Below are 22,155 nucleotides of genomic sequence, written 5' to 3' on the forward strand. Positions count from 1 at the left end.
TGGTACTCTGGAACCACAAAAATACGCAGCTTATCAAGCACCTAGTGGGACACAATCCATATATGCCATTCTGCAAGTCTGCAAGCCTAACTCAAGTATAACCCATGAATAACCCATATAACCAAAACCTCAAAAAAAAAACCCAACCCCAACCTATTAACATCACCCCAAAACAAGCCTTTTCTTAGGTCTATTACTTCCCACTTTCATCTATCCACATTGTCCTGTAATAATACAGATGCAGCTTATGTGTATTATAGGATGGGGTTAGACTACAACTCCCATAACCCCAGCCAGTGTGACAAATGGTCAGGGATTATGAGAGTTCAAAACATTTGGAAGCGCCAGATTGTATACCCTATAACCAGGGTATACAAACACATAGGCACCTTCTATTTACACACAGCAATTAGCCTGATTACTGGACATGGAGTTCTCTGATCACCCTGCCACCAGTACACAGGAGGGAGTACATACTAGTCTTTGCCAAGGAGAAGGAAGAGGAAAGGTATCCCCTCACCCCAGCAATGCTTCCAAACCAGTCCAAATACATATAGTTAAAAGTGCATAGTTAAAATGCAAGTTCCTTTCAAAGCAACAGTAAGACAAAAAAAGCAAGGCCCACTGATTCCTATTCACCGAAAGCCTACTAGTAAATCTAGTTGCTCTTTACTTGCTGTAGCAGTTTTGAACCATATTAGCTGGCTAACAATAGCATCAACTGAGCAATATTTGGACCATTTTAGTAACTTTGAAGCATCAAGGTTAAGGTACAATTTTAAAAAATATATATTGTGCATATTTTTAAAAAGTTAAGATATGATATGTATATCTTAACCTATTAAATATGCACAGGGTTTTTTTTTAATTTAAGGATCACCTTTAGACAGGCAGCACAGTACTATTTACTCACCGAGTATCTAACTTCTAAGTAGTCGGATTTTACAGGAACATCTGGTATCTCAAAAGCATAACTCTTTTCCACATTCTAGGCAAAATACAGATTGAGATATTCACCTGGCATTGGTGTGTAAAACCAGTGGTACTATAAAAGATTTTCCCCACTTAAAAAAGCTTACCAATTTTTTTTACGTTTAATTTCAAAATCTGAACCGTGAAAACCATCTTGTGACAATACAAATTTATAACCTTAAGATTGCAGTTGTTTAAATCATACAAATATTTGTTTTCAGTATTTTGCATGATTTATTCTATTTCCTTCAATTGATGGACATGGGCAAGTAGAAGTGCAGAGCCCTGACACTGGAAGAAGGGTTCGAGATCAGATACCAGGTATGTGGCGGGGGGGGGGGGGGGAGAGACAGGCAGAATACTCTGTTTTGCTTCTCCCCTGAAGTTAAAACCGATTTTAGTCTAGATTTTATAGTAGGAACAGTAATTCTCTTGCAGCACCACTAAAATGGCACACTAGTTTTGGTCAGTTTTTTATTCTCCTACTAAAATGACCTCCCTAATATTACAAGGGGCTCATTCAAACATGGTTCAACTGGACATTAACCATGGTCTGATCAGACCTTAGCTTAATAAACTGGTTAGTAAGCCAACATTAAACCAGGATCTCTGTGCCAAAGCTGGTGCAAAAGAGGGAAGGAGAGCTTATTATGGCTTTTATAGCCTGGAATGTTACATACAAATTTTCCCATTCATCAGATATTGGACTATCCCCTGCCCAAACTGCACTATGGTACAATTTCTTTAAGCTATTCTTTTTCTCATATGTAGCTGTTTTTGTGTGAATGATAAACCACCAACTTGTGCTCTGTTAGGTTGACACAAAGAAAAACTAGATAGTTTGGTTTGTATATAATACAGGTAAACTGAAAACATGTTAGGTTACGAAAACTGAATCTGCCACATTGATCCTCAGGTTTTCTATGATCAGGTCTCAGTTTTCTCTTTATGTTACTATTCTGTTATTTCAGATTCCATTCCAAGATATATAGTGACAGCTGCATAATCAATTAAACAGCTTACATCTTAACATGAAACAGTTGAGACAATGAACTGTTTCCTTGATACCATGAGTCAGTTGTATGAGATGAGATTACTGAATTCTAGAGGTTCAGTGGCTATCCTATGAAGCATTAGTCAGGTACTGATATGAAGCCCGAGTATTCTCACAATACCCACATAGTGTTGGCTAGCAATTTAGCTTTTGAGGTTTATGATTGGCTTGCAACCACCTCTCTCATTACAGAAGCCCACTTAAACTAAACGGCTTTTACTAAATTGTACTGTACCCATTAAATTGACCTTACCTCTTATAATCATAATGACAGATTTAACAGATAAAAAGCATTTTAAAAAATTAATTAGATGAGACTTCTCCTAAAGACAGAAACATGGTTTATATGAGATAATATCAGTTGCCTCATTGGGTATCTGGGGTCTGATCGATTAGATATTTAGATACACCACCAGCATGCCTGTTAGAAGGGTTAGACATCATGTACCCCTTAATATTTCCCAATTACTTCTTGTCAGCAATGTCTCCTGCCTGAAAAGGTCTACCCTCCACACTTAGAAACATGAGTCTGAGATGGGAAAAAATTAAGACATACCTTAGACTTGAACTTCATGATCTTGTATTTTTCTGCAACCCGGTCATTAAATTCTTGATAGACGTCCATCATAGTCACGGGATTCTCTGTCTCTTTGCCAGAAGATAAATCAACTCGCTTTAAGAAGAAATTTAGCCATCATTATAAAGGCAATCTATTTCTTTAAAGTAAACAATGTCTTTAAAATGCTGTGCATTGATTATTTAGACAGCCATTACAGACTACTCTAAAACAGAGATACATATTTACCCAGATGAATCAGAGGGAGAGAGAGGAGTGTAACAACAGATAAATGTGAGCAAACATACATGGCCTGCATTTCAATTGGGGTTGAGGAATAAGGGGCTAAGCCAAAGACTTCAGAGAAGAGGTGGGTTTTGAAAATAGTAAGGTGGTACTACACAGGTTTTCTGGAACCTTATAGCTTAAAGTTCAATAAACATTATGCAAGTGATAAAACCAGAGACTTGGACAGAAGTCTCACTACTACCAACCTCTTTTCCCCCACTTAATGTTTTTGTTAGTTTCACTACTTCTTCATGAAATATCACCTCATGCCATTTACTAAGCACTATCCTACTATTTCAGTACTCTCATCTATGGTTCCAGTTCACATCACATAGAAGGTATCCATAGTTTAATCTGTAATACATCACAGAAGCCACCAACATGAGTGATATTTGCCTTAATGCGTTTTGCCTGAATAACTTTCCATAAAACAGACTATTAATGACTGAGAAGTCTCCTACTGACAACACAGACATACCAACTCACGTGGCAGTAGGTAAATAGTTCTCTCAATATTTTTTACTGTTACACAACAGCTCACATAGGACTGCACCGATTCAATCCACACTTTACCGAAGAGAAATACCACTCCTAAGATGTGAGAAAATGATAAAGACAGAGACAATGCACGTTAATCAAAACAGCTTAGCACACCTGCTAATGGAAAAGCTGCAATACTAAGAATTACTGAATAAACACACTAATTCACCCATGGGAACAGAATGATTTCCAATTTGTAGTCTCTAATTGACAGCTCCATCTGCTGAAAGTCAGTACTCCACAGTCAAGTGATTGCTTTAAGAGTCTTGTACTATGCAAGCACACATCACGATAGTGTGCAAGTATTAAATGCCACCTATTTGTAACTAAAGGGTCTTCAAACTATGCTTCCTCAGAATTCTTATTCCTTCTTCCCCATTACTTCTGGCACTCTTGCTTTGTAAATGCTGGGTTTTTTAGTGCCGAAATGCTCCTATTTTTATGTATTTACTTACTGCTCTAAATGTTGGAATTATTTTGTTTGGTATATTGGCCACTTTGAGTGTCTCCACTGGACGAGAAAAGCAGGTTATAGTTTTTACTATAAATAGGCAAAATGTTTCAACATACAAGTAAAGAAAGTAGATGTTCAAGTTGTCTGCTGTCATTAAACTTCTTTAAAAGTTCTGATGCATATTAAACTTTTGTGATAATTTCATCTCAATGCTGTGAGGATGGATTCACACTATTTGTTGTTGTATTACATAAGATCAACATGGTTCCCATTCTTCCTAATGGTTTACCATGCATTCTGACTGCGGGCAATACAAATACAGGAAACCTCAAAAGTCATATGGACCAGCACAACTATCTTTCTTGTTGTTGTTTTAAACTGCCCAAACATGACTCATCATCAGAATAAGCGTTCAATCATATTCATAGTAAAAGATCCTCATGAATTCCTGTCACAGGATAACTGAAAGGAGAAACTCTGTGATAGCAAATATGGTCATGTGGACCCAAGATTCCAAGATTAATGGCCCAATGTGTACCAACAGACACTGTACATGAGAATAAGCATTCACAACTTGCAGTTAAGAATATTTAAATGCAGCTATCCCTTTGGGCAGTTCACTGCTTCAGGATAGTTTCTGCCAAATTACCCACTTCCATAGAATACGCTTTCTGCTATACAGCAATAATGAGTAACAGCAAAGGTAATTACAAATATTAGGGGAGGTCTTCACAAGTACATAACCTAATATATAAAGTCTAGAAATTAACCCTATAACCATTAAGCAAGTGTGTAGAATGTGTCCAAGTTTGCACATAACATTAAATCATAGTTTAATGCTAAATGGATGAGCTGATGTGAGCCTAAACAAAGCCTCGGGCTCATGCGCTCCTTCTCTTTCTCTCTCTCTCTGCCTCCTAGGCAGCCTAGGAGAAGGATTTAATTAGGGCTCAATTTCTATGATTCCTGGCTTATCGGCACATACAAGGCAGGAACCAGGATTTAAAACAAACTTTAATCAAGGGCTCAACAAGCCAACTTTACACCATGATTTGCTTAGCTGCCTTTTTTTTTTTTTTAACAAACTAGAGTTTGTTTTAAACCATGATTCCTGGTTTGTACTTAATGACAAGCCAGGAATAATAGAAACTAAATCCTGATTAAGTCCTCCTCCTGGCCTCATAGGAAGCAGAGAGGTGACAGGGAAGCACAAGAGCCCAAAGCTGCACTTGTGCTTGCAGAGGCTCATTCATGTAGCACTACATCATGGTTTAGCATTGCATATGAACATGGCCTATGTGTGAAATTTTTATTCGTCCTGCAGTAACACGAGTCCTCCACATAATACAGTTAATACCTCATTTGCTATAACGATCATGATTCTCCTAAACAAAAAGTAATGCCAAAATTTATTTCTCTCTACATTACTAATTGAAACCAGGTGCAGTCTTTATTATTCATGCTTGAAAAGTTATGATGACAGGATCTCTTTTCATAATCAAGGAACAGAAGTCTTTTCATAATTATGTACCATTCAGAAGCCACCATACGAATCCAAGATAAAAGTGAACACACTATACAGGGGGTTTGGGGGGCAGTTTTTTTCATATTAGTCACCAATTTTACCAAAGCTTTAGTGATCATTACCTACTATCACAAAACTTTTGTGTATAGTCAGCATACCCAAAGATATCATACATAAGTTCCTGCCCAAGATATAAATGAATGTTAATTGATTTTTTGCGATTAAGCTTTTGAACTGAAACATTAGGCATTAACCCACATTTTACTCCTTCCTGAATTTTATATGCATACAAATTAAGCTAAATAACAGTAAAGATCAAGAAATTTTTAAAAACTTGATAAAATGGGGCTTTTATCCAGGAACCTTTTGGCTGTGCTTGGTGCTTATTAACAATGATACTTAGCATTTAAGTATTATTAAATTATGGGCCGCGGTGGCTTAGTGGTTAAGACGCTGAACTGCAGACCGGAAGGTAGGCAGGACAGCAGTTCGAGACCCGAGTGCCACGTGACGGAGTGAGCTCCCGTCTTCAGTCCCAGCTCCTGCCAACCTAGCAGTTCGATAGCAAGAAATTGCAAGTAGATAAATAGGTACCACCTCGGCGGGAAAGGTAACAGCATTCCGTGCACCTTGGTGTTCAGTCATGCCGGCCACATGACCACGGAAGCGTCTTCGGACAGCGCTGGCTCTTCGGCTTAGAAATGGAGATGAGCACCACACCCTAGATTCGGACACGACTGGTTGGGGACACCTTTACCTTTTTATTATTAAATACTATACACCCAGCAGGACGTTCAGAACCATGCTTGCAATGGAACTGCATGGGGAAAGTGGCAGAAGGGTAAAAGCTTCTCTCCTTCTATGCAAATCACCTTCACATGATGCACTTTGGAGCACTAAAGCTGCAGCTAGGCTTTGTAAACCCAGAATTGGCTGCTAGCATACTATTCTAGCTTATGCCTATGCAGTAGCAAAGAAGACTTTTTATTTGACAAAAGGCAAACAGACCGTCCACATCAAGAAAAAACTAGTTGATACTAAGTCCTTTAGAACAACAATCCTTTATGATTTTGGTCAAAAGAAGGGGAGGGAAGAGTAGAGTGGCTTTACATGTATACATACCTGGTTGATTATATTGATCTTCATAAGCATCCAGCCAATAGAACTTGAAGACCTGCTGCCCATCTTCCCCATTTATTAGTGGGAGTTGACTGGAATCCACTTGAATAGATTCCATTTCTGAATCTAGATGCCCACCTTCATTTTCATCGATTCTGTCCCAACAGGAAACATCAGGGAGGGCTGAGCTTCTGAAAGGCAGCCCATGGCAAAGAAAAAAGATAATGCTATATTTGAAATGACTATTTAGAGTCCTCTTTACTTCAGAAAACACAAACTGAAGACAGGTTCTTGATACTTTAAAAGTTTAATGCAAGTCAATTACAGTATTTTGAGGAAATTTCTACACCTTCAGAGGCCTTGATTTGCTTTGAGAGGTTTTTCATAAGATAGTGATCTCAGTAAAAGTGGACACCAAAACAAGAATTCCATATACTCACAAGAAATCGGAGTCTTTTTTCACAGAGTCCACTTGCTGCATTTGTCTCTCTTCTGATTTTATCTCAGCTTTCTGGTATGTGACTGTTTCTGCTACAATTCCCATTTCGTCCATAGACTCATCAAAATCCCCATCATCAAAATCCATTACAACCTGTTCATCTTCAGTAAGCATCATGCAGAAACATTAATAAGAGATGCAATGTACTTAATTTCAGATAACTGCCTGTCTTTATTTATTTTAAACAGTATTTCAAGTATGTTTAACCTGCCATTCATCCAGGATATCAGGGCAGTATACAAGAGGCATAAAAACCAAAATATGCCACAGTACAAGACAATGCAATCATAAAGCATCACAATACCTACATCCCGACTTTTTTACAGAGTGAATTCAAGGTGGTTTATATAAGGAACACACCATTCAGTAAGTAAAAATACAATATAAAATTACAACAAAGTCAAATAACATCAATCATGAAGGTGCACATCATTAAAACTACACGGCCCAAAGAACAACCAATTATAAGCCTTCTACGACAGCCATGTCTTTGCCAGACATCTAGAAGAATAATGTGTCAGGGTCTGACAAACTTCCCTTGGAAGACTGTTTCACAGAGTGGCTGCCACTACCAACGAGACTCTGCTCCTAGTAACTGCCTGCCATATCTCATTCAGCAATTCTCCAATATCTCATTGGAGTAAGGTCTCAGTTGTTGAACGAAGCAAGCAAGAAGTAAGGCCAGATTAAGACATAGGCCAATTGGGCTGAAGCCTAGGGCCCTTCTGCTCAGCGTTCTAGGCCCGCCTCCAAAATGTTGTACATGACAAAAAAAACCAAAAAACATTATTTTGTTTCTGCCATGTCTAATTAGAGGCTCTCCTCTACATTTACTGTCCACTTGCACAAAACAGCATAAGAGACAGAATCCACTCTTTTGTACTCAGATCCCATGCCCAAAGATAGGTTATGTAGAATTCCAGATATTAAAAAAAAAAAAATCCCTTGTAAAATCATGTATTTGATACATAAAAATTTGGGGGCCCACTTATATGCAGATGTCCACGCTTATATCCCGCCCACACTCAATACATGAATGCCAGCAGCAGTGCCAGCAGTGCGACCCTGCACTACAAGAACCCTTTACACAATTATGGTGTAAAGGGGAGTTCAGAGACTTTTACACCTAAAGAAGCATGGAAGATCATGTTCCAGTAAGAAAGTATTGTTTTCCACATTATTGTACGTAAGTTTTCTTCTACTGCATGTGTGTGCGCACACTAATGTCATGCAAGATCAAAGCTGGGGCAGGGCAGGGGGGCCACTAGCCCAGGACCCATCACAGCCTTGATCCAGCATGAGTACAGAGGAACATATGAAAGAAGTTAGTCCTTAATGTAACCTGATCCCAAGCTGTTTAAGGCTTTAAAGGTCAAAAACAGCACCTTGAATTGAGCCTGGAAGAGATGATGCTGTAAAGCAAGATAGACCCATGATAAGTTATGCCAGCAAAGCAAATGATTTAAAATGCGATAATTTGGTGGCAATACTTAAATACCTTTAGTACCCTCTTCTTTAGTTGTTACTCCATTTTCCACAGCTTCTACTCCATTTTCAGGATCACTGCTCTCTTCTTTGACTGCTTCTGATCTAGCTATGTAGACTGAATGCTTAGAATTAGATGAATTTAGCGTAGAAACTTCTTGTTTGCCAGGAGTGACAGTTTTCCTCACTACAGAAGTTCTCTATAAGCACAAGTAATTTTAATTAAAATTAATCCGTGATAAATTCATTAATTAATTCATCCTCCTCCAAGTGCCTCCTCCAAGGGAAGCACGGAAGGCAGAAACGAGGGAGAGGGCCTTCTCAGTGGTGTCCCCCCATCTGTGGAACACACTCCCTGGCGCCACCATTATTATCTTTTTGGTGCCAGGTTAAGACCTATCTCTTTTCCCAGGCATTTGGCAGCACATGATGAGTTTTAATCAGTCCTCAATGTGTCTTTAGTTATGACTGATAGTTCAATGTAGTTACGCTGTTTGTGTATATTGCCTGTGTGCTTTAATGTGCTTTTTTGTAAATGGCTTTTAAACGTTTTATATCGTATTTAATGTTTTAACTTCTGTGAACCACCTAGATCGCTTCGGCTATGTGGTGGTATAGAAATGCAATAAGTAATTAAAATAATACCTAGAGTTACTATCAATTTGCATTTTACAACTTTTTCATCTTAGACTTTGTTTTATTTAGATTTTCTTTTTAAAGAGTTTCTTTCAGCATCGAAGTAACAGAAATTAAGCTTTTCCAGCCATTTTATTGCCATCATGTACTTGCTCACCCAAAATGTATACTTTTCCTATACAGAGATTAATTTTGCGGGTCACAAGAACAAGTGTCCATATGCTGTTATATCAAAGAGCCTAGAATCCTGCACTCCTGCACTCTAATCAGGACAGTAACCTAAGCTCTGCAAGTTAAAATAGAATCTAGTAATTTATTTTTGGCCAGCAAAGTGAAGCCTTTGATTTAATTTGACCATTTGGCATTGTTTGTGACATGGTAACACCACTAAACAGTGAAATATGATAATAAAATTTGCTATACATATTCAGGTCACAGTTGTACATCTCAAGTTATGATACCAGCTGAACACCTGCAAAGAAAATGCAAAATACAATAACCCACTTGAAGACAGAATACTGGAATGAAAGCTGGTGACCAAATTTAGGGAAACATTCTACATTTCAAGTAGAAATCCCAATTAAAAATAGATACGTTTGAAGAGGCATGGATGAAATTTATTGAATTTGTAAATACAGTAGAACACAGGTGCATGCCTCCATCGGAATAGACGGGCGCTGGAGAGCGTGGATCTAAGGAAACAAGGCTCCCTTTTTAACATGTCTGAAATGAAAACTGGTGTGTCAACAGGGGATCTAGGAATAAAGATTTGTGACTAATGAATTCAGGTATATTAAATAAGTAAGCAATTAATTAATATTTAAAAATAAGGTAGAAATTGAAATGCTAACAAAGTTGTTTGAGATATGTAACTAGAACATATGTAACCAGAACTAAAGATTTTTTTTAAAAAAAAACAATTTTAAAAAATCAAAGTAGAAATCCCAGCATAATCTCTGCTTCTATTTTCAAGAGGGGTAGGAGTGAGCAAGGCCTTTCAAACATTATGTTCTCTTATTATATTTTTTCAAAAGAACAAAGGTTAAATAGTAAGCCTATTTAAGCTCATGAAACAAAACACCAAACAACTGGTAACTAGAAATACATTTTTGCCCCATCCTACTAACTCTATTTACTATACTGACGTTACTATTTTTAACATTCAGTTTGCACAGCAAACCAAATTACAAATATCAAGACACATAAGGAAGTTTTTATATGAATGATATTTTAAAATCTCAGGGGTCTAAAAATTAACATTTCCATTTGGGAACATTACCTTGGAGACTTGAGATTGCACAGAAACAGGATTCAATGGTGTTCCCAAAAGTCTCTTCTTTTTCAGCAGTGCAACTGGTGGTGGTGCTAAATAAACAGACTATAAAGGAGAAAAATGTTAGGCTTCCATTGTTTTAGCAGAATTTGAAACAGAAATAGAAATGTCTTGCTGTTCTTCACGAAGATGCGTACAACCATCCTACAGAAGTGTTCCTTATCCCACCCCTCAGACCCAAAAGCCATCAACTTCTTGAAAAAAAGGGAGGACACAAACTCACGGCACTATCCAACACTGCCGGTCTGCTTACGCTACTGACATACCACTAGTGTAAACGACCTCTAATGGTGCCCCAGTAGCATAAGATGGCATGATGAGTTTCCCCAGAAAACTTGTCACACCAGCTTATGCCACTGGCGTACTGCTAGAGGCCGCTGACGCAAGTGGTGCATCAATAGCGTTAAGTGGACCGGCAGTGCTGGATAACGCCCTATCTACTTTAGAGCTGCCCTAATATCAAGCAAGGCCCCTTCACAGTTTGGAATAGGCAAATGCAGCTCACTAGGCATTTTTCTACCTTTGGGTCAAAACAGTTCATTATTTTCAGATACCTGAAATATTATCAGGTTGCATTAGGATTTTAGCAATCCATTTATCCACTTTATATTTGATGTTCTCCTCAAAATATCTGAAGAAACACAAACAGACTTATAGGTTGAAAATCCTATGCCTTACTCCCCTACCACCTCCCCCAGAATTCGATTCTATTTGTGTTTTATAGTGCATCGCTCTGAGAACTGTTAGCTATGGGACAATTAATGTATCTTAGAAATAAATAAGTCACACATTAATTCCTACCTCAGCATTCAGATCTTGCAAAATGTCTCCTAGCAAATCATCCTTCGACAGGTCAACAGCTTTCTGTAAAATGAGGTATTTGTGTTCAGTCAGCTTTAGAAAAAAAGCTCTTAAGAGATCAACAAAATCAACTTTTCCAATGCAACCTAAGCAGTCTTTTTCAGAAAAGTAAAGAGAAGCAGCAGACAAGACTGAAGGTGGAGTATAAAAAAATAGCAATTTATCTAAATTCAGTAGACAATTTTATATAACATAACTTACGTCAGCGTTTTTCTTCCCAGTACTGGCCATAAACATAGATTTAATAGTGTTTGGTTTTGATACCATAGCCTTTTTCACATTTTTCTTGTCATTTGTGGAAGTTGCATCTCTTCTTCCTACCAAAATAATATATCAGAAGGACCTTATCAAAAATCTATTTATGGGGTAGCTTCACTCAAAGTCAATGACCTGGTTCGCACATCACAGTGGCATTGAGCAGCAAATTGTTGGTTGTTAGCCCACAAACAACCCAAAGCGTCCAGGCTCAGACAAATGGAGAGTTTGTAGGTTGTTTCTGAAAATTGGAAGTAGCTCACATGCAGAGCATGTCCCTGAAAATCATGGGTTAATTAACCCACTATTTGCTGCCAAATGCTGTTGTGACATGTGAAAAGCCCCATGGCTGTGTAACAGAAGCCTAGCCTCTCCTTGGCATGTATGCTCCTTCCAAACCACAGTTTGGAAGCTTTCACTTCCATTTTAGATTAACCACAGTTTACATAAAACATCATAAATATAAACTGTGGTTAATCTTAACTATGGTTAGTGAAAACTTCCTAAAGTAAGTTCGTTTGTTACCACTAATCATAGTTAGTGGTAACCACGCTTTTTCCAGGTTTGGGTGACACAGCAAGCTGCAGTTAATCTAAAACAGAAGTGTTATAGATGATCTCCTGAACTCCTCCTTACAGCCACAAATCTGAGGGGAGGCTAGACTTGTTCTTGTAATGCAAAACTCTGGTTTTGCATTATGTCTGTTAATAACACTATTAATAATGGCAGATGCAGTTCAATATTTAAGATGATGGTTTATTTCCACTAATGGCTAGATTAGACAAGGAAGTAGCTGCACAGCAGTCACTTTCAAGACATCTTAGCAGCTCCAGCTGAAAAGTCACCTTCAGTGCAATCTTATAATGTCTACTCAGAAGCAAGTCACACTGAGTTCAATGGGGTTTACTCCCAGGTAAGTAGTATAAGATTGCAGCCCTAGAAGTCTTAAATATTAGGTAAAGACCAAACCACCTAGAGATTGCTCTACATGGGAAGCTGGGAGCATGCAGCAGCTCCCTACAGAAAACCACCATACATACCATCACAAGCTTATACAGAGGGATCGCGTGCAGCAGCATATTAAAGACTGTTTATATAATAGCTTACAACACAATCTCCAATGCATACACTGAGTAGTCTCCACAAAGGCTTATTTTAAAAGAGCCAACATAGTCGTCTTTGTTGAATACACTCTAAATTATCATTAAACATTAGAACACCTGGCTTACTTGTTCTATTTCAATCAATTTACAATACAATCTAGTTTACAATAGTATGCTGCCATTTAGAGGCGCAAACACCTCCACATAGAGTGCACCACCACATAAAAAGTAAATTTTTGGTAGTTTTTGAGAACGATTCCTCCTCCCCACAAAAGCCTCTTTTTCACGCTAAAAATTTTGCTCCTGCACATTCAGTCCAGCCCTAGTAAATATGTCCAATTATTCTTGAAATGATAAAAAGAAAATAACCTCGCAAACACACTGAACTTTGGTTACTCTAAAACAGAAGCAGATGTTTACGATCTCTACTCATGAATGAGCTGGAAAGGGGCAAAGCCCAAGGCTCACTGCAGCTCGATCTTGTAACGTTAAACTGCGGCTTTATGTTGTGTCCGAATGAAGCCAGACTTCCGGCAAAGATGGCGCAGCACTAAGAATCAAACCACAGCTGTTCCCACCCACGCCTGACAATCCAGCACAATCCTGTCTCTCTTGGGCTGCATCTATCCCACACAACACCCACGCATGATCCCTAAGACCCCCTGAACACAGTGAGAGGACAATTTTGGGACTCATTTGGCTAAGAGCACCTCCACAGAGACTGGGAACAGTCCAGGGAGAAAAATAGTACAGCAGGCCTCTAGGCCCGACAACTTCCACTGCAGCAAGGCCTTGCCATATCCAACCTCTGGGGCCCACCATCTGCACTCCAGAAGCAAAGGAAAAATCAGAGAGATCCTTCTAGCATACCTCCTACCCCTAAGGTGCAGCAGTCCTGAATCAACAGCCATTGGGCATAAACAGGTAAGTACAGCAGCCCCGCAGCCACCTTAGAAACAGCCTGGCTAAAACGGGATCCCTAGCAGTACAGAGCAACAACAGACCATAAGGGGGTAAGGCCTTGAAGGACAGGGGATCCCACTCCACCCCCGGAGAAAACTCCACACGAAGGGGACATACTTGAAAAATACCTCCCCCCTCCCCGTCCCACACTTCAGCACAAGATAAAACCCAGTACTTAACAGTAGTAGAGAAAGAGGAAAGGAGGAGAGGAAGAGAAAGAGAGAGATGGGGGGGAAGGGGGGAAAGGCGGAAAAAAGGAAAGAAGAGAAAAAAGGAAAGAAGAGAAAAAAGGAAAAAAGAAGAGAAAGAAGAGAAGGGGGAAAGGAATGATGAACACGTGCATTCAATATCTTTCATGACTTTGAGGGAAGGGAACATACTCATATGGCTCCTCTTGTTGAGTACTCTGGGCATCTCCCAAAGCAAGACTTTCAGAGCAGTACTCAGCCTCATAGTTGAGGGTAAATTGGAACTGAAAACGAGCAATTTTTACTGGGTTTTTTCCCCCTTTCCCTTACCAACCAATAGTCTATTGAACATCAGGGAGTGAGGGGCTCTTGGTGACCTATCCCAGAGAAGCAGGGGAGTTACTTTATTTATTTATTTATTTATTTATTTCTCCTTTCCATGGGCTTGGGTATATCTGTAAAATTATATACAAGGGAGTTAGCTTGCTAAACATAGGGTTTCTATGATCAGCAGGAGGTTTATAGAGCTGAGACATTTGAACTCTGCAATAGTGCGGGGGAGGGAGCAAAGGGGGGTTGACTTCCTTTTCGCACCTGGAAAGCCTGGAAGTTACTGGTCTTACAAGGGGGGGGAAGAGTACAGCATGGAATTTGTTCCATTGATATATTTGTACTTGGGGATTTTGTGTTATGCCTTGTTAAGGCATAGCGGTTTGTTGAAAATTTTCTTTTATCATTATGTACGTGTCAACCTATTTACATTTTCTTTCCACTCCACATATGGAGCCAAATGGCTCCCTGCAGAAAGCCACTCTCAACATGCAGTCATGAAGGCAATGAAACATCTGACCTGTGGTTGTGCCTCCCATCTGTGCACCCTATATTTAGATCAGAGTCACCTGTTCCTGGTCACAGAAAATGATTTACATTGGCTTCAAGGCCTCTCTGACTTTGCTCCCCCAAGGGACCAGCTGTCACCTAGCTCCAGTGCAATGGGCAAGTTATTTTGTCTGATTTTCACACCCTTACACATCTCAATTGTTTAAAGTGACAACATGGAATGTCAGCAGTCTGGGTTCCCCTCATAAACTGTAAACAGGTGTTGTTAAGGTTAAGGAAGCTCCATGCAGACATAGCGTTTCTGAAGGAAACCCACCTACTCCCCTCAGATGCACATAGGCTCCAGTCCATGTTGGTGGGGGAAGCGTATGCAGCTGGTTCCTCAAAAAGGGTGAGAGAGGTGGCAATACCAATCCAAAAAAACATGAACATATAAATCAATCAAATTGTAGCAGACCCAATGGGCCAATATTTATTCCTAGATGCAAGTATAGAAGGGCAATCCATAATTCTGGAAAATGTATATGGCTCACAAGTTGATTCGGTACAGACACTGAGGAAATGTGTTAATAAGATACTTGCTATGTCCCCCCAAAATATTCTATAGGGCAAGTTTTTTAATAAAGTTCTAGACCCTTTATTAGATAGAAATACCCCTCTGCCAACTAAACCACACACAGGCATCAGAGCAGCTCTATTGGATTATATGCATGATTTGAAACTAATCGACCCTTGGATACTTAGCCATCCTTTAAACAGTGAATATACCCTTTTTTCAGGAGCACATCATAGTTTCTCCAGACTAGATTATTTTTTGTTGTTTGGCACAAAGGGAGGTAAAAATAGATAGCATCATTATCTCAGAACATGCACCGGTAACGTTGTCACTGCAACTTAAACATTCCTCTCCCCTCAACTGCTCATGGAGGCTAAATACGTTTTTACTCCTGACCCACTTTTTATACAACAGATAAAAGAGGAAACAGAGGATTTTTTACAGTTAAATCAGGGATCAGTCTCATCCCAACTAACTCGCTGGGATACATGTTGTTGTTGCTCAGTCGTTCAGTCGTGTCCGACTCTTCGTGACCTCATGGACCATAGCACACCAGGTCTTCCTGTCCTGCGCTCTCTCCCGGAGCATGCGCAAGTCCATATTCATTGCATCGGTGATGCTATCTAGCCATCTCATCCTCTGCCGTCCCCTTCTCCTTTTGTCTTCAATCTTTCCCAGCATCAGGGTCTTTTCCAGAGAGTTTTCTCTTCGCATTAGGTGGCCAAAATATTTCAGCTTCAGTATCTGTCCTTCCAATGAGCACTCAGGGTTCATTTCCTTTAGGATGGACTGATTTGACCTCCTTGCAGTCCAGGGGACTCGTAAGAGTCTTCTCCAGCACCACAGCTCGAAAGCATTAATTCTTCGGCGCTCAGCCTTCCTTATAGTCCAGCTCTCACAGCCATACATTACTACTGGGAAAACCATAGCTTTGATTAGACGGACCTTTGTCGGCAAGGTGATGTCTCTGCTTCTTACTATGCTCTCTAGGTCTGCCATAGCTGTCCTCCCAAGGAGCAAGCATCTTTTAATTTCATGGCTACAGTCACCGTCTGCGGTGATCTTGGAGCCCAAGGAAATAAAATCTGTCACTGCTTCCATTTCTTCCCCTTCTATATGCCAGGAAGTGATGGGGCCAGATGCCATGATCTTAGTTTTTTTAATGTTGAGTTTCAAACCAGCTTTTGCACTCTCCTCTTTCACCCTCAACAAGAGGCTCTTGAGATCCTCTTCACTTTTTGCCATTAGGGTGGTATCGTCTACATCTCTGAGGTTGTTGATAATTCTCCCGGCAATCTTAATTCCGACGTGTGATTCATCCAACCTGGCGTTTCTCATGATGTACTCTGCATATAAGTTAAATAAGCAGGGCGACAATATGCAGCCTTGTCGTACTCCTTTCCCAATTTTGAACCAATCGGTTGTTCCATGTCTGGTTCTTACTGTTGCTTCTTGTCCCTTGTACAGGTTTCTCAGGAGACAGGTAAGGTGGTCTGGTACTCCCATCTCTTTCAGAATTTGCCAGAGTTTGTTGTGATCCACACAATCAAAGGCTTTAGCATAGTCAATGAAGCAGAAATAGACGTTTTTCTGGAATTCTCTTGCTTTCTCCACGATCCAGCGAAAGTTGGCGATTTGATCTCTAGTTCCTCTGCCTCTTCGAAACCCAGCTTGTACTTCCGGTAGTTCTCGGTTCACATACTGCTGAAGCCTAGCTTGTAGGATTTTGAGCATCACCTTGCTGGCATGTGAAATGAGCGCAATTGTACGGTAGTTTGAACACTCTTTGGCATTGCCCTTCTTTGGAATTGGAATGTAAACTGACCTTTTCCAGTCTTGTGGCCACTGTTGAGTGTTCCAAATGTGTTGGCATATTGAGTGCAGCACTTTAACAGCATCATCTTTTAGGATTTTAAATAGCTCAGCTGGAATACTGTCATGTCCACTAGCTTTGTTGTTAGTAAGTTTCCTAAGGCCCACTTGACTTCACTCTCTAGGATGTCCGGCTCAAGTTCAGCGACCGCACAATCATGGCTATCAGAGACATTCAGATCTTTCCTGTATAGTTCTTCTGTGTATTCTTTCCACCTCTTCTTAATCTCATCTGCTTCTGTTAGGTCCCTGCATTCTTGGTCCTTGATCATGCCCGGCTTTGCACAAAACGTTCCCTTGATAGCTCCGATTTTGTTGAAGAGATCTCTAGTCTTTCCCATTCTGTTGTTTCCTTCGATTTCTTTGCATTGTTCATTTTAAAAGGCCTTCTTGTCTCTCCTCGCTATTCCCTGGAAATCTGCATTCAGTTGGATATATCTTCCCCTTTCTCCCTTGCTTTTCGCTTCCCTTCTTCCCTCAGCTACTTGTAAAGCCTCATCTGACAGCCACTTGGCTTTCTTGCATTTCTTTTTCTTTGGGATGGATTTCATTGCTGCCTCCTGAACAATGTTACGGACCTCCGTCCATAGTTCCTCAGGCACACTGTCTATCAGCTGTAATCCCTGAAATCTATTCCTCACCTCCACTGTATATTCGTAAGGGATATGATTTAGGTTATACCTGAATGGTTTAGTGGTTTTCCCTACGTTCTTCAATTTAAGCCGAAATTTTGCAAGAAGCAGCTCATGATCTGAGCCACAGTCAGCTCCAGGTCTTGTTTTTACTGACTGTATAGAGCTTCTCCATCTTTGGCTGCAAAGGACATAATCAATCTGATTTCGATATTGACCATCTGGTGATGTCCATGTGTAGAGTCGCCTCTTGTGCTGTTTGAAAAGAGTGTTTGCTATGATCAGCGTGTTCTCTTGGCAAAACTCTATTAGCCTTTGTCCTGCTTCATTTTGTACACCAAGGCCATGCTTGCCTGTCATCCCGGTGATTTCTTGACTTCCTACTTTAGCATTCCAATCCCCTATGATGAAAAGGACATCTTTTTTTGGTGTGAGTTCTATAAGGTGTTGTAGGTCTTCATAGAACTGATCAACCCCAGCTTCTTCGGCCTCAGTGGTTGGGGCATAGACTTGAATTACTGTGATGTTGAATGGTTTGCCTTGGATTCATACTGAGATCATTCTATCGTTTTTGAGATTGTACGCCAGTACTGCTTTTCCCACCCTTTTGTTGACTATGACTGCTACTCCATGTCTTCTAAGGGATTCTTGCCCACAGTAGTAGATATAATGGTCACCTGAATTAAATTCGCCCACACTTGTCCATTTTAGTTCGCTGATTCCCAAGATGTCGATGTTCAATCTTGCCATCTCATGTTTGACCACCTCCAGCTTGCCTTGATTAAATGATCTTACATTCCAGGTTCCTAAACAATATTGTTCTTTACAGCATCGGATTTTCTTTTCACCACCAGACACACCCACAGCGGAGTGTCCTTTCGGCTTTGGCCCAGCCGCTTCACTCTTTCTGGCGCTACTTGGAAATACCCTCTGCTCTTCCCCAGTAGTATATTGGACAAAACGTCCGACCTGAGGGGCTCATCTTCCGGCGTCATCTCTTTTAGCCTTGTGATACGTTCCATGGGGTTTTGTTGGCAAGAATACTGGAGTGGGTTGCCATTTCCTTCTCCAGTGGACCACATTTTGTCAGAACTCTCCGCCATGACCTGTCCGTCTTGGGTGGCCCTGCACAGCATAGCTTATGGCTTCACTGAGTTACGCAAGCCCCTTCGCCACAACAAGGCAGTGATCCATGAAGGGGGATGGGATACATACAAGGCCTATATTAGAGGCAGAATTATTGCCTTTGCATATACGCTAAGTACAACATATACACTAGCCCTACACTAAAAGGGCTAAAGAACATCAACTTACCCAATTTGAAATTAACAAGCTCTACGCCCTAAAAGCAGGGCTTTTAATGCAATGCACTAAGCAAGCATTTTGGGAACTGGAAGACAAGGTAGGAAAGCCTACAACTCCTAGCCTACAAACTGAAGCTAAACACTTCATGGAAGGCAATCCCAAGTATCAGGTTACCCGACGGTTCTCATACCATGGATCCAGAAAAAATAAATGATGCCTTCTATGAGGATTATCAAAACCTATATAGGAAAGAAGGAGCAAGTACTACAGCAGATCCAGGTGCCTTCCTGAACTCCCTTAACCTCCCCACCCTGACTCAGGCTGAACAGGAACTTCTGCAGGCACCAATATCTTTAGAGGAAGTTCACCAAGAGATGCACATGACACAAACAGGTAAAGCACCGGGCCCGGATGGATTTCCAGTGGAGTGGTATACAGCCATGGGAGACACACTGACCTCCCTGACTGTGGGACACATACAGAACCTCCTTTGCTGAGGCAGACTCTCAGTATGGGGCAGTGATCTCTGTCCTCACTAAGGGGGGCAGGGACCCAACACTGGTCAATAACTATAGCCCTATTTCCCTCATTAATGTAGACCTAAAAATCCTAACAGCCATACTGGTGGAGAGGGTGCAGGGCATTATTAGAATTCTAATACACATTAATCAAACAGGGTTCATTAGACACAAACAGAGAGCAGATAATATCAGAACAGTTATAGACCTGATTTCCTCTACCCCACCGGACACACCACCAAGTGCCCTAATCGCTATAGGCACTGAGAAAGCCTTTGACCAGGTCTCCTGGGACTTCCTTATTAAAACATTAGAAGCCTTACAATTTCCCCCTGAGTTTATAAATTGGATTAATATTCTATATTGCTCACCCACCTGTGTTAACCAATGGCTTGATTTCTAAACCTTTACCCATAGAAACAGGGATGTGCCAGGGCTGCCTAGTGTCCCCCTTACTCTTTGATTTGTCATTAGAACCACTGGCCTGTGCACTGAGAGTGGACCCAGAAATTACAGGGATTAGACTGGGTGACACTAAACAAAAGATATTATCGTATGCGGACAGTGCCCTAGTGTCCCTTTCCAACACTTCAGAGTCCCTAAGTTAATTACCACACTAAACCAATATAGCAAAGCCTCAGGTTACAGGGTGAACTGGAAGAAATCAGAGGTTATGCTCCTAGGAACCCCACATAGCAAGATGGTTTATTCAGAATGGGGATTTAAACTTAGTGAAGATTATTTCAAGTATTTCAGTCTCTCCATCCCTAAACTATTAAATAATTTAATCCCATATAACTTAGATCCCCTAACACAGCACATAAACTGTACACTGAATGGTAGCAGGGACTCGGATTAAGTTTGTGGGCCACAGTGAATACCGTTAAAATGAATATCCTCTCCAGGCTGATTTACATGCTACGGGGAATCCCCTCTAAAACTTATTTTAATCTTGTGGATAAATCATTTAGAATGTTCTTATGGGAAGGGAAAAAGTCCAGATTCTCTATTGTAAAAATGAGACTCTCAGTGCAGGAGGGAGGCTTTGGTCTGCCAGACCTGGGCACCTACCACACTGCCCATATTTTAACACAGGCATCGCACTGCTCTGAACCAAAAGGATCAGAAACCCCCGTCAGGGTGGTAGTGAAGGGGCAAGCTTTGGAACCCATGCCTGCGCTACAGGCATTGGGCCTGTTCTATGTGTGCCCTGGTCATCGCCGACTCCACACCATCGCAGAGGCAAGGAAGATTTGGGCGCAACTGGGACTGTCACTGAAATTTGACCCTCGCTCTCATGCAGGCCTCACGCTTTGGAATAATCCCAACATAGTTGTAGGGGGTAGACAAATATGCTGGAGACATTGGCTTGCAGCGGGCATTTTTTCGTTAAACCAGTTGATAGATGAGCACCAAAATTTTGTAAATTTTGAGAATCTATTGATGACAGCTCCCCTCCCACCCATAGCTAGGAGGCAGCTACTACAATTGCAACATGCTCTCAGAGCTAAATCTGGTCCCGTTGCCTTCTCAGCGTCGGAATTCCCATCACCATGGACAGTCCTCCAGTCAGTGTCCTCTCGTCATAAGCAAACACTAATGGTATTTACCAAGTTAAAAAAAACTCCAGAGGTTTAATCTTTCTCATATTAGGGAAGTGTAGAACACCGAACTTGGCTATGAGTGTCAACTTTCAGACTCAGTTTGGCAAGCCCTAAGAGCATTAATTAAAAAAGCACCCGAGATCTGAGATTAAGATTAATCCAACAAAAAAACTATTCTAAGAGCCTTCTGGACACCTGAATGACTGTACTACAATAATTTAAGTGACTCTTCCCTTCTTTGGAGATGTCAGAAAGGGAAAGGGACTCGAATGCACATGCTCTGGAGTTGTCTAGTGCTGGATCCATTCTGGAGGTATGTGATTGAAAGGATCAAATTCACTCCTCAATTAGATTTTGACATACTAGGCCATACAGTGGTGTTAGGACACAGGCCATCAGTATGGAACAGTGACACACCGCTAATGGACCGGGTGTTAAGGGTGACTCTTGTGGCTAAGACTGGTGCTCCAGGTGTGGAAGGCGAAACACCCACCCAGGATTGAAGCATGGTGTGAGGCCATGTCATCTTTGGCCTCCCATGAATTAATGTTGTTTAAACACCTGTTGAAAGAGAACAGAGGGCTCCTGATATGTGGAAGTGTTTGATTAACTATTAAGTTATTTTCTCCTTTTGCTTTCATTTGAATATTATTTTCTGTCTGGGGTGTTTTGTTTTTGCTTTTCCTGAGTTGGTCCTAAGGTGAGATCACTCAGGTGGTAGGGGTTACTGGAGGGTTTGGGGAGGGAGGGTCGGTAGGAAAAAAGGACTGTAAGAAAAATAAATGAAAATTCATGTAACAATGTCCAGGATTTGGGAATGTTTATTCATGTTTAATCAGCACAAAGACACGGACTAGCAGTCCCTGTTGATTTCTTGATATATTGTTCTTTTGTGATATGAAACTAAAAACTAATAAAGAATTATTAAGAAAAAAATGTCTGAATGATGCCAATTTGTCACAGCAGCTCTCCAAACTTTATTACACTGGCAAAACTG

General features: G+C 40.6%; 1 protein-coding gene across 10 annotated transcripts in view; it reads right to left on the reverse strand.

The window, feature by feature from the left end:
* The window catches only part of POLA1 (DNA polymerase alpha 1, catalytic subunit), a 312,738-nt gene that overhangs the window by 284,197 nt on the left and 6,386 nt on the right, over positions 1-22,155 (reverse strand). For all 10 annotated transcript variants that reach the window (XR_014789154.1, XR_014789153.1, XM_084843986.1 and 7 more), the window contains 9 exons: positions 11,524-11,639; positions 11,263-11,325; positions 10,408-10,506; positions 8,506-8,692; positions 6,949-7,108; positions 6,512-6,699; positions 3,349-3,461; positions 2,583-2,699; positions 914-988 (listed from right to left, as the gene is read on the reverse strand). Coding sequence is in view for 8 of the 10 variants with exons in the window: in XM_084843986.1 (XP_084700112.1) it covers positions 914-988; positions 2,583-2,699; positions 3,349-3,461; positions 6,512-6,699; positions 6,949-7,108; positions 8,506-8,692; positions 10,408-10,506; positions 11,263-11,325; positions 11,524-11,639 (1,118 nt within the window). In the remaining 2 variants the exon portion in view is untranslated. The remainder of the gene's footprint in view (positions 1-913; positions 989-2,582; positions 2,700-3,348; positions 3,462-6,511; positions 6,700-6,948; positions 7,109-8,505; positions 8,693-10,407; positions 10,507-11,262; positions 11,326-11,523; positions 11,640-22,155) is intronic.

The sequence above is a fragment of the Heloderma suspectum genome, chromosome 3 (genome assembly GCF_057233095.1).
Source record: "Heloderma suspectum isolate Gila_16-S chromosome 3, 16-S_ref, whole genome shotgun sequence".
NCBI classification, from domain to species: domain Eukaryota; kingdom Metazoa; phylum Chordata; class Lepidosauria; order Squamata; family Helodermatidae; genus Heloderma; species Heloderma suspectum.